Below are 14128 nucleotides of genomic sequence, written 5' to 3'. Positions count from 1 at the left end.
TGATCAAATTGGATTCTGATTAGATCTGATCCCCTTCCTCTTCAGAAATCTCATTACTTATTACTATGAACTTTCTTATCACTAAATAATCATATACGGAATTTTATAGCTCTTAACAATTAATTCTGAAATCATTGAATAAAGGACACGCATCAACAGGTATATAAAGCAAGACTTAGCAACACTCTATTTAAACATGTTGAATATAATTTAATATGTTTTAGTAATTATACTGAACATAATTTGTTATTAATATGAATTATGCCCCTCATTATTTTAATCTCACAATATAATTACTCTCCATCAAGTATTGTTCCCTAGCACTGTTATTATTTATGTGCATACTTATTGATGCAAATTTTGTAGCTGCCCATCTTACGGCAATGAATCTGGGTGGTATATTAGGATTAACAACAAATATCTAAGGTTGCACAAAAAAATTCAACTATAGGAGAAAAATAAAGATCAATTAAGTAACAGTCTAAATGCCTTGAGGAGCAATGGCATTGCTAAAGCCTTACAAACATCTAACACAAGCCCATTCAGATCTGGCAAGATGATATTGCTTGAAAGAAGGGCCTAGAGAATCCCCTTCCTGTTAGTTCTGGTAGAGAAGCAGTCAAGGACTCCTCAAAATAGCTTGTTCCTATCCTACATACGGGCTTTATAGGTGAAAATTAGCACCTTGAATTGTACCCAGAAGCCCAGTGGAACTAGGACAACTCAACTGAGCAGCAGTGTTAAGTGAGTATAGCTTGGAATCCATGTCACTGTTTCCAAATCAGCTGCAGCTCCCAAATGTTCTTCAAGGGCAGTCTCATGTAAAATGCATTAGAGTAATCCAGACAGGGGGTGACTAAAGCGTAAGTCACTATGAGAAAAGCCTCTTGGCCCAGGAATAGATACAAGTGCTACATAAGACAAATCTATGCAAAAGAGTCATGGCCTCTATTTGCTCTTTCAGCAGGAATTGAGAATTCAGAGAACCCCCAGTGTGCACTGACTCTGTCTGGGGAAGCATAACCCCATGCTTAGTGACAGAGATTCTTCAGGTCTTTTATTTTTTTAATTGGGGGGAGGGGGGTGTTAAATGTTTCAAAATCCACAACCACTTAGTTTTGAAGAGTTGAGCTGAACCTTATTATCTATCTCCCATGCAAACCTCACAGCTTACAGGCATTAAGAATTTTGTTACTCCTATTCATTTAAATATTCAAAAACCACTACCTACAGAATATGTCTACTCCACCCACAATTTTACTTAAAAAGTATACAAATAGTTCCCGACTTATGACCATAATTGAACCCAAAATTTCTGTTGCTAACTGAGACAGTTAAGTAAATTTTGCCCCATTTTGCTATCTTTTTTGCCCTAATTGTTAAGTAAATCACTACAGTGAATCTGGCATCTCAATTGACTTTGCTTGTAAGAAGGTTGCAAAAAGCAGGACCTAAGGGGTTATCCAACTGTCATAAATGAGCCAGTTGTCAATCAACTGAATTTTGATCATGTGGCCGTGGGGATGCTGTCATAAATGTGATATGTGATAGCAAGTCACTTTTGGGGCACTTCTAGGTCACTAAACCTACAAGCTTGAATGGTCACTAAACAAATGGTTGTAAGTCGAGGACTATCTGTACTGCATGCTCAAAATGCCAATATTCAGGAAAAAGCAATATAACTTCAAAATGTGATGTCTACAAATCCTCAAACAACATACTTCAGAATAATTAACATGCAGGCATAAAAACTTGATTAAAAGCAGACTTCATCTCAAACAACTTCTCTACTAATATAACTTGCTCTAAAAACTTCGAAGTATGAATCTGTATGATCTATCACAGTGATGGCCAACTTTTTTCGCCTAGGGTGTCAAAAGCATGCACACACGCTATTGCGCGCGCACATGTGCCCTCACCCATAATTTAAGCCCCCAGTGCCCCCTGCGCATGGACATGTCACACACACACACACCGCTGCCCTGCGCTGGATGAACTTCTCACATTGAGAATATAGCCTGGATTCTGTAATCATTTTTTTATCTTGTTACTGTATATCTGGTTATTGGTGCAATCTATCAAGACAACATATAATGCCACATCTGCCCTATCCCTACAAGGTAGGCCAGATAAATACCATAGTTAATGTTTTCAAAAGCAGTCAAGTGATCCAAACAACTACAATATCATCATTCAATTTTGAATGATTAGCTAATACAACTCTGGCTCATGTTCCAGTTATAGGTGGTTACATTTATAGGCATACATATGCCTAACAATGCTTTCCACCACCCAAAATACACTTCAATGAAGCTCATATGGTTATTAGCATTTTTTACCAATAGATATTTTTAATTAAGGCTTATACATTAGTTTTCGTAGATGTAATAGTGGAAACATAACTTCTACACACACTGAGAAATCAAACATTAATGTGACCTACTTTATTACAATACTTGTTTTACTGTGATGGTCTTGAACTGAAACTGCAATATTTATTTTTCATATTTCTATATAAATAAAATATAAATATTTCAAAGGTATACCTATATTTGCATTGTCTGTTTTTTTTACTCCTACACAGCTTCCATTTCATATTAAGAATATTTTGGATATCTGTTATATAAAGTTTTTTTAAGGTGGCAGTAGTAGAAGTAAAATATCAGCCTTATGCTATAAAATATCCATATTATTCGTATTTTAATTGGGTTTCTATCTCATAATTTAAACTGCATAACTTTGACATTCCAGAAGTAACCTACGTTAGTAGAAACTCCTTCCTTCTCCTCTTTTCTCCCACAACTATCATCATGTGAGGTGAATGAACTGAAAAAGTGTGACTGGCCAGAAGTCACCCAGCTGGCTTTCATGCCTAAAATGGGGCAATAACTCATTTTCCTGGTTTTTATCCTGTTGCCTTGACCACTAGATCAAATTGACTCTAAACCTGTTTTAAAATAACAAAATTAAAGATGAAAATCTGAAGGATTGCCTTTCCTTTTTGCTTAATTGAACAACTAAAGTTAACCATAATATTATTTAGATACAAGTATCTTCTCTTGAGAAAGAGTGCAAGCTCAATATTGGTGTGTTTCATTTAATATTTTGGCTGCCATCTCTCTCAGAGATTATACTCCATGAGAGGAATTCAGGTCAGAACTGTATGATCCAAAAAAATTGATCATCATAAAATCAACCCAGAGTTCTGAAGGCACAAATGACCAAGCTCAAATTACTAAGAAAGTAGGAAAATTGAAGAAAAGAGAATGATCAACAGGCAAGTGGAGATTCAGTTACACTGTTAATAAGTGCACCATTCATAGATCTGCAAGATGTTAGGGATAGATCATAATGGAGAAAATCTATCTATGTGATTGCCAAGGGTCAACAATTATTTGATGACATGTAATCAATCAAACTACACTTTTATTACTTATTCAGTAACAGTAGCACCATCTCTTCTTGTAGTGCTATTAATACCAATGTTTAGGTTTTTTAAACCCCCCACCTACCCTTAAATCATATGTCTCAAAGAGCTGATACCAAAGTGATGGACAAATGTGGGAGGAGCTATAATAATACAACCTGGCATCATCCAGATGCATACACCACATGAAACTCAAAATGCCATAGCTCAGTATTATTTGCAAGCAGGACGATTATTATGGATTTTTCTCTCTCTTTTGATTGTTACTGTCATAAACATATAAACAAGTTCAAGGCTATGACAGGATCTACTGTAAATTCTCCATCATTTGCATTTCAGCTACCAGCCTTTTCATTCTATCACTTTCAAATTCCGAGAATTTAAAGTGATTCCATCATATAAAAATACCCAGGAACTCCCATATGGATAGTCAAAGTCATTTACTAATCTCCTATAGATCAGATTTCCAATATATATTTATTTAAATTTTCACAGATTTCAACCTGAATGTTTTTCCATTTGTGTCTAAATTTTAATTAGTGGTTAATCACATCCATATGAAACACATTTATTAAGAAAAGCCAAGGAGCATGTTTTCTAAGCATTCATATAGTTTTATGCTCCTTGTATTCCATGTGACAAAGCACTGGAATTATGAGGCACACATATATGTTGCAATGCAGTTGTTTTCATATATTTCAGATCAATCACTTCTACAATTAAATGAATCAAGGTTCCATCTTCTGCTATTTTATTATAGTTCAATCTCCATTTTATTTATTAAATTTATTTGCCTCTTTCTTGCTGTGGGGATACTCTAGTCAGTTTACAACAATAAAAATGGAGAAATGAAAAGAAGTGTAAACTTAATAAACAATGAAACAATAGAATTAACAATGAAAAAGAAAACGATGAGAATTTATAGTGGCAACTAGATTGGCTATCTTCTATTAATGTGTTAATAATTGAGAAGAATAAGTGGACTGCTCAATTCTTTAGGGCAATGTGAAAAAGAAATGGTGTATATAAATGGTCGGCAGAGAAGGCCTACTGTGATTCTGTTGGTCAAAGAACACCAACTACTGGGATCCAGAAGAAGACCCTTTTCTGCTGTAGCATTTGTTCTTTGAAACATCCTACCATCCAATGTGAAATCTGCTTCTACCCTTGTATCATTATGTAAAAGGCCGATGCCTGAGGAATCCAATGGAGCAATATCACATTGTAGGTTGATAGCACCTTCCCCTCCTCCCTGCTTCCCAACCTGGCTATCTTTTTTTCTGATAATCACTGTATGCTGGCTAGCTTAAATCAGTGTTACAGACATGCAAAAGAAATCCATGAGTCTGAGAAGTATTCTCTTTGCATATTTTTTTATCTGTATCTGTCACGAGCCATCAATGATGATGCATTTATAGTCCAAAACTAGTGGAGAATATTTATTTAATATTTAAAACAGAAGTTATGCTACCTATATAATTGTCCCATTCCCCTGTCCCAGCACTAAAATATAATACCTGGGAAATAGGAAGACTCCCAAGGCCCCTTCTAGAATATTGTATAATTCAATCAATTCCAAAAATATCCAAGATAAAAAAAAGATTTTTAAGCACTAAAACAGTAAATGATCATTTTAGAGAAACTCTCCAAACTACAAACCCAGTATTTCAAGGGGAATGTAATTTCACTGAGGATCAAAGGGCTCATCTTGATCAGGTAGTCCAAAGCATCATTGCATGATCTTTGGAGCTCTGGACACCTGTTTAAAAACTCAAAACTTGAATGGTTCAGGACATGGGTCCCAAACTCCCAGGACACATCATGTTCGAAACTGGGCTGTGTGAGCAATGGGCAAGCTTGCACATGCAAAGCTCCATACATGCATAAAGCTCTACTTGTGTAAAAAAAAAAAGGCGCTTGAGCAAAGGGGGCTTGTGCTTGCACACAAAGCTACACTTGTGAGAACAGAAGACATTTACACATGAAACTCCATTCATGCGAATGGAGCTTTGTGAGCAAGCACAAGCACCTTCCACTCATGCAAGTTTTGGGCACGAGAACAAACGCCCTCCACTCAACTGCCCTCTGTTTCTACAAGTGGAATTTCCACATGAGCACAAGGGCACACCGTTCATGCGGAAAGCTCCATTTGCATGAGCAGAGGGTATGCACGCCTGCCACCAATGTTCCCTCTAAGGTGCGCAGCTGCGTGGGCGCGCACGTGGCAAGAAAACACCGGGCAGCAGTTTTCAACTGCCGCGCAGTGATTTCTATTGCCACAGGCTCCGGAAGCTGGGGAGGTCCTTTGCAGGCAGCTAGAACGGGCTGCCCGCAAAGGACTTCCCCGGACTTGCTTTGATGAGCACGGGGCGACTGAGGGTAGTTGTGAAGCCCCAAAGCCCCCGCCGCCACCGGAATAACTGCTGCCAGCCACCTCCTCCTCCACCTCTAACAGCACTGCCGGATTTGGTGCCCGGCGCTGCGGCTGACTTGAAGCCAGCAAAGCTCCAGCCAGCATCCCCGCGTGTGGCAGCGCCGCCTCCCCTCCGCTCGGAGCACCTGAGCTCAGTGCCACGTTACCCCTGCCCCCTCCTCCTCCCCCGTGCTTTTGATGAGCCATGAGGCTGTGGGAGCCAGTAGGAAGGCGGGGGGGGGGAGCAGGGGGGAAAAAAGCCTCATGGCTCCTCAAAAGCATGGAGGAGGAGGAGGGGGCAGGGGTAACGCGGCGCTGAGCTCAGGTGCAAATCTGGTGGTGCTGTTGGAGGAGGAGAAGGTATCTTCAGCAGCAGCCCTGCCCACGATGAAGAAACCAAAGATGAAGCAGATCCACGCAGATGACGTCGCTGCAACATGACTGGTGGAGGAATTCTGGGAGTTGAAGTCCACAAGTCTTAAAGCTGTCAGGTTTGAAGACCTCTGCGGGTTTTTTTTAGGGGTGGAAGGGTCTTGTAACTTGACAGCTTTAAGACTTCCATGCTTCAAATGCCAGAGTTCCTGAACCAACAGGACTGGAGGAGGAATTCTGGGAATTGAAGTCCACAAGTCTTAAAAGCTGTCAAGTTTGAACACCCCTGGGATCTTTTTTTCTAAAGGGTTAGGGATGCAAAGATCTTGTAACTTGACAGCTTTGAGACTTGCACACTTCAAATGCCAGTTTCTGAGCCAACATGACTGGAGGAGGAGTTCTGGGAGTTGAAGTCCACAAGTCTTAAAGCTGTCAGGTTTGAAGACCCCTGGGGTTTTTTTCCCCTAAAGGATTAGGGGTACAAGGGTCTTGTAACTTGACAGCTTTAAGACTTGCGTGCTTCAAATACCAGAGTTCCTGAGCCAACATTTTGGTTGCTAAGCAGGAGCGTTGTTAAGTGATACTGATATTAGTGATACTGATATTATATAACACTTTGAATTAAGCGGGTATCTTGAATAAACATAACTTTTGAGTTTCAAATAATACTGATTTCGTTGTTGTCTTAGGTGACATCTGTGAAAAAAATTCAGGTGCTCAGGCATGAAAATGTGCCGCTCAAACTATACTTTTCTGCTCACATTGAAAAAAAATTAGAGGGAACATTGCCTGCCACTCGCACCAATGGAGCTGTATGCGCACATGAACCTGCCAAGTCACATGCTCTCCCATGTGTTGGCCCACCAAGATGGAAAGGAGACCACTGATCTGAGGAATTTACTATGGTAATACTGTGGTATAAATCTCCACATAACTTTCCCAGTGTTTTCAGTAATTGCTAAACAATATTGGAGAGAAACTGATACCCAAAAGCATCTTTTAAACACCAAAATATGAAATGAAAAATGATCAACACTTGTGAACCAATCCTGCCAGGCCTGCAATAGAAAGCTTATAAGCCATACCTGATTAAGGGGTCCAGAATTAAACTACTGTAATATTTCGATCAGAGTACAAAAGTTGGCCTGAAGCTTGAAAAGTTAGCTGAAAAAAACTAAGATCATTTTATCATTACTTCCTGATAAAGAAAAGAAATGAAAGCAGTAATAATTTTATTACTGCTATTAATTTAATAATTTTATTTTTGGGGGCACCAAGATCACTGCATTGTGACTACAGACATGAAATTAAAAAACACTTGCTCCTTGGTAGCAAAGATATTGCAAACTTAGAAAACATATTAAAAAGCAGAGATATCACCTTGCCAACAAAGGTCCACATAGTCAAAGCTATGGTTTCCCCAGCTATGAGAGCTGGACCATAAGGAAAGCTCAGCATCGAAGAATTGATGCTTTCAAATTGTGGTGCTGGAAGGTCCCCGAACTGCAAGATCAAATCAGACAATTCTAAAGGAAATACATACTAACTGTTCCTTGAAAGGACAACTACTGAAGCTAAAGTACAAACACTATGGCCGCCTAATGAGAAGAGGAAACTCATTAGAAAAGATCCTGATGTTAGGAATGATTGAAGGCAAACAGAGAAGATGACAGCCAAGAATGAGATGGTTAACTAGTGTCATCGATGCAATGAACATGAATTTGGGCAAACTCCAAGAGACAATGTCATGGCATGCTATGATCTATGGCAGTGATGGCGAACCTATGGCACGCATGCCACAAGTGGCACGCGGAGCCATTTGTCAGGGCATGCGAGGCGCTGCCCTGTCAGCTGGCCAGCGCCGGCCAGCTGAGTTCACCTTTTTAAAAGCCATTTTTCGCCTTCCCCAGGCTCCAGAGGCTTTATAGGAGCCTGGGGAGGGCGAAAAGAGCCTCCCCTGCCCCCCCCCCCCAGGCCCTCCGGAGGCTTCAGGGACCGTCCGGAGGCTTCCCTGAAGCCTTCGGAACACTTAAAACCACCCTCCGAGCAAACTGGAAGTGACTTCTGGTTTGCTCGGAGGGTCGTTTTAAGCGTTCCGAAGGCTTCAGGGACCGTCCGGAGGCTTCCCTGACACCTTCGGAGCACTTAAAACGACCCTCCGAGCAAACCAGAAGTCACTTCCAGTTTGCTCGGAGGGTGGTTTTAAGTGTTCCGAAGGCTTCAGGGAAGCCTCCGGACGGTCCCTGAAGCCTCCGGAGGGCCTCCGGGGGGGCAGGGGAGGCTCTTTTCGCCCTCCCCAGGCTCCTATAAAGCCTCTGGAGCCTGGGGAGGGCGAAAAAAGCATGTAAAAATGGGGGGGGGTCGTGGCTTGCATTATGGGTGCGGCACGCCGGCACACGACCCCCCTGCGCTCCCCCCACTTGTGGCACGCGAGCCAAAAAAGGTTCGCCATCGCTGGTCTATGGGGTTGCGAAGAGTCGGACATGACTGAGCAATTGAATGAAATTATTTCAATGAAATCTAGCAGAGTTCAACTCAAGGACAAATGCTTGCCATCTCAATCTTCCTCTAGTAACAATACATAACTTTTCCAAGAACTGATCATCAACTTCAAGAGAGCAGTCAGTCGTTTTGAAGGTGTCAATTTTGTTTGCACTTTTCTCAATATCCAGCTTTCACAACTGTATATTATTACCACTGGGAAAACTATTTTATTTTATTTTCCTTGTAATTTAATGTCACATTATTTTTCAAATTGTTTTTCATATTGTGTCTGAATTAGTCATTGCCTTCCTCCATTTTATTAACTTTATTTTTGTAGCCCATTGTCCACCTCTATTCATAAAGCCCTGAAAGCACAGCATGTCCACAATCACCTCTCCAATTTCAGTCATCATCTACAATGTTCCAAAGCACTTATTTCCTGACGCCAGATCAAAGTGTGAATTGTAATGTATCAAAATAACAATTTCTTAAACTATTGTCTAAAATTGGAGTAGCTTGTTTAGAATGTTTCTCCAAAGCAAAATTATAATAAATTGACTGACATTTTAAGTAAGCGACTACTTATTGTCTAAACGTATTTGCAAGATTGTAGTACTGACCTTTAAAATCTTCAATGACTTGATCAAGCAAAAGTCAGTACTGGGAAGATATGCATTAGAACTTATCTCAGCAATTAAGAGCATTCTAATATAGTATTGAATTCTAGCATATCTGGAGGATCCCAATTTTTAAATAAGCCATTTAAAGGATATAACTTATTTTTTAAAATTACCAAGTATTTACTTCTATTTTAATTAAATATATTCTGTACATTAATGACTACAACAAATGCTATGTTGAATATATTCAATTCTATAAATTAAATTGTTTAACTTCAAAACAGAGTAGTAACTTTTTATTATAGAAAGTTATAAAGGCGTTGAGATATAAATAAATAAATAAATAAATAAATAAATAAATTTAATTTCCATGCTGCCCTACAAGGTAACTCTAGATGGTTTAAAACTAGAGAAACAAATGAAAAAGATAAAATATTAAAATGAAACAACATTCAAATAGTAAAAACTGTGCCAGAACCATGCCCTCAAGAGCCAATAAATAGATGGGATGGGGATGAGATCTTATCTCATCGCTCACCTCCAATGTTTTGATACCTTTTCGAAAAGCCAAAAAGGAGGGAGAAGTTCTTACCTCCAGTGGAATAATGTTCCACAGTATCAAGTATCATCTGGACTAAATTCATCTCCCATCTAATTACATGACTATATGTATATGTCCCTATCCTGTACAGTGCTGACTAGGACAGACTGAAGAGGGTTCCAAAGGAAGAAAAAATAAGAGCATTCCAACTTCCTGGTATCTCTAGTTCAATTCACTGAATCAGCCAAGCCCCACATATAGCCCCCAAAAGTTACTTGGAGAATGTAATTTTAACAGCTAAAACTTTAAGAGAAACTAAAATGTGCCCTCCCATTAAGGTAAATGGTAAAGGAAACAGAAATATTCTTATGGTTAGTTGAACTGACTAGTCATTTCATTTTTTTTAAGAAGTCTCACTGTGGACATTAATAAAAGTTTGGACTTATTGGTAAATAAATTGTATGATTTTCCTCTGAAATAAATAACTCTTATTGATTCACAAATTAGAAGCAAAGTATAACATGATATGCCCACAATATTATTTACATAAACAAAATATTAACAGCATTAACTTTTATAATATTACATGTTATATTGCATTATAATACTATCTGCAACCTAGGTGCTAAATTTGTAAGTATCCCAACTATCTTCTTATCCTGGCTCTGATGAGCAAATGAAAAGGCTCGTAACAATGAAATTAAGCTACACTTGTATCTGAACAAATATATTGGTTCATACAAGAGATTTACAGAGAATCAGTAAAAATAAAAGAAATCAAAGTACTGCTCAGAGGGAGATAATTTGACTTTGCTTATTTTGGTCTCCTTCACAAGATTTTGGGTACAGTTTAAAAAATATTGTCTTTAAATTGAGCTGAATTATAAATATACAAAATATAGTAGCTTAGAAATTGAATTTCAAGTATGAAAAGCTAATTTAAAAACTCAAGTACTAAATAATTTATTTATTTTTAATATTCAATTATATATTAAGTCCTAGTGTTGCTTATTGTAAAGTATAAGATTGCAACTATAATTCGTAACTATACTTAGAATCATTACAAAGTTTCTGCTACCCAGCTAAAGGACATGTCAATTAAAAATATTCTGGTTTATCTTATTAAAACAATTATATTTAAAATATAAAAACTGCTGCTGTCTTTTAGTGAAAAAATATTTAGAACTTAGAACACTGGGAGGAATTACTTTTATTAAACTTGTAGCACTTTACCATATATTTGATGATACTCATGGTCTAAAGGTAGTATCAACACGCTTTTTTTTCCTTTATAGACAGCCAGTATGGTTAAGTCATAAACCATCTTCATGGACCTCAGAAAAAAAGTGTGTGTGTGTGTGTGTGTGTGGATAGATAGATAGACAGATAGACAGATGATAGATAGATAGATAGATAGATAGATAGATAGATAGATAGATAGATAGATAGATAGATAGATGGGTGGGTGGGTGGGTGGGTGGGTGGGTGGGTGGGTGGGTGCGTGGGTGGGTGGGTGGTGGGTGGGTGGGTGGGTGGGTGGATGGATGGATGGATGGATGGATGGATAGATAGATAGATGATAGATAAAAAAAATTGACAGAGATAGCAAAACTTCTGGAATTAAAGGAGAAAACGAACCCAGTTTTGCTTCCACATAGAACCCACGTATGAAGCTTATGCTTAAAACAGAAAGCAGACAATTTGATTTTAGGTTTTGACAATTAGATTAACTTTCTTTTTATAAAAATGGCTAATAATCATTAATTACCTAAAGCAAAAAGTTGAGGATGTAACTATATTCTGTATTCTACTGAACCCAAAAAAAGTTGGAACATGCAGTTTTTTCTTTCTTTTACTTTGCACCTCTCCCCTTATCTTTTCCTATCCCTTTACGGTCTCTTGTATTTTATACTATAATAAACTTCAATTAAAATGTATTTTGAAATCAAAGATTACAATCTTTGCAAATTATTTTCAATACAAATATTCTGAAATATCCCTTACCTGAATACATGTTGAATATATTCATCAAACCCAATTGAAAAAGAACTCTTACTATTATTACATCTAAAACTTTATATACATAAACAAAATGTTTATGGAAATATTTATGAATTTGTAAAGCACAAATAACTATGCCAATAAGCCAATGTGTAAGACAACTTACAATGTGTAAGTTTTAATGTGTAACACTAATTTAATTTATTCAATTTATAAAAACCCACTATACAATATGTGACAATATAACCCTATTCTCAATTTTTCTACAACCCTAAATATTTGAATGTAGATGAGAAAAAAAATCCTTCAGGTTGAATGGAGGATTTGATGCCAAGACTTACAAGTTACAATATTCAGTCAACTACACTACTAAATGTCCGGGTCCATATGCAGACATAGTTTCCTGAAAGCTGTGAAATAGCATGATAATGTTTACCTGTTTTCAATATTTGTAAGCTGCCCTGAGTTGTAGCTAGACAAAATGGGCAGGACACAATTCAAATAAATAAATAAAACTTCCAGGTAGGAATATTTCACAAGTTTGATTTTATTTATACTTCTAAGGTAAACAGATATAAAAATTAATATTTTCAAGGACTGCAGTAGCAAAATATCTAGTGTTATGCCACTGAAAGCATATTAAAGTTTCTAAATCCTAAAATCTTTTCAACTTCTAACATATAATAAGACTCATTTAAAAGCCTTTATACTCCTTTCCTGTTTATTTTTTTTCACTCTTTTGTTTCCTGCTTTCCATATGTACCCCTACATCTCTATTCTAGGAGGGGGAAAATCAGTAGTTTACACAAACAAGGAAAATTGTGTAAGTTACCTGAGTAAATTCACCTTAACTTAACTACTAGTGGAAACTACTAGTAGAAAGCCAGTAATTTACAGAATACCAAACTAAGCCTACCCTTTTATTTAAATATTATAAAATGAAATCTATATACAATGTGTCTTATTTTCAGATTAACAGTAATACTGTCTTTTTTGACATACATATAAACTTGAGTTGAAAATTGCTTAAACATAGAACATCATGAATGCTTTAATGAAGCAATAAGTAAAATTTAAAAATAGTAATTAAACATTCTACTGAAGAATTCAAGAAAATCCAATAAGAACAAAAACCCCTATCTAGATCATTGCATACAATATAGAATGCTGCCATGTATCTACACAATAAACCAAGCCTAATGATTAAAAGGGCTCTGTAAAGTTCTCTTTACTTTAAACAGTTAAAGCAGCAGACTGAAACAAGGTAAGAGCCAATGTAATGGATTTACCACATCTCGGATAGCACACCTTCATATACAAAGCAGTCAGCAACTCTGTAGCATGCTGTCATATTAAACAATATGAGGCTCTTTGTGCTTTCTGAGCTTGTTTGTTTACTTGTAGACATTTGCTAGTACTGATATTATCTAGTTTGCTAATGAAACATCTGCAAGAAAACAGCAAGCTCAGAAAGCACCGAGAACCCCACAGTTCAACCCTATGCTACAAATTCTCTTCTATTGTGTCCCATAATAATGGTTAGCATGCTTTTTGAACTTTCTACATTTGTAAAAAGCTTTTCAAATAGCCAATGCTATTTTTATGTATTGGCTAATATTAGATGTAATGTGCTAATATATCTTGCTACTGGATTTAGCCAATTGTCAAATGAATTCTATAAAAGTAGTAATTTAAACATACTTAACATATATACCGAAAATAAGATGGAGATTTTGAATATTACAATTTGTCAGATCATGTTTCTTAAATATAAAAAGTCAACAATCTGCTTATGATAAAGATGATAAAAATAAAAGTACAGTGGGAAGATTAAAAACCTATTTCATTGTTATGCAGTGTATATGTATTTTACGTACAGCAGTGTTGTGCAAAGCTAAAATAATGGCGAGGCAAAATTATTTAAATATTAAAATCATAGTTGAATTAAAGGTTAAAGGAAACTCACCACCATCCCTCTCTCTAACTCTATGAGTATGAATGGTTTTAGCTTTATTGTGTCCACTATTGTCACTGTATTTGTTTTCAGGACTATCGGATCGCCGCAACATTTTATTTGGCGGTGAAGGGTCTGTGGCGTCTCGCATCTTGTCATGCCGATGATCACCACCACTGGGGTGACTCTTTGATGTGTACTTAAGAGCCTATAAGAAATTTAAAAAAAAAAGAATTTTAAGGATGGCATTATACCTAGAATTTACAATGGATGCTTTTATCCAGATTTTTAAGGTAGTATCTGACATTTAAAGTAT

General features: G+C 37.1%; 1 protein-coding gene across 4 annotated transcripts in view; it reads right to left on the bottom strand.

Annotated features, from left to right (window-relative positions):
- The window catches only part of WAC (WW domain containing adaptor with coiled-coil), a 70908-nt gene that overhangs the window by 54230 nt on the left and 2550 nt on the right, over positions 1–14128 (bottom strand). For all 4 annotated transcript variants that reach the window (XM_081969894.1, XM_081969896.1, XM_081969895.1 and 1 more), the window contains exon 3: positions 13825–14020. In XM_081969894.1, the coding sequence (XP_081826020.1) occupies positions 13825–14020 (196 nt within the window). The remainder of the gene's footprint in view (positions 1–13824; positions 14021–14128) is intronic.

This window comes from Natrix helvetica (genome assembly GCF_964273705.1).
Source record: "Natrix helvetica genome assembly, chromosome: Z".
Taxonomy (NCBI): domain Eukaryota; kingdom Metazoa; phylum Chordata; class Lepidosauria; order Squamata; family Natricidae; genus Natrix; species Natrix helvetica.
This window is presented reverse-complemented; position numbering and strand designations above follow the sequence as displayed.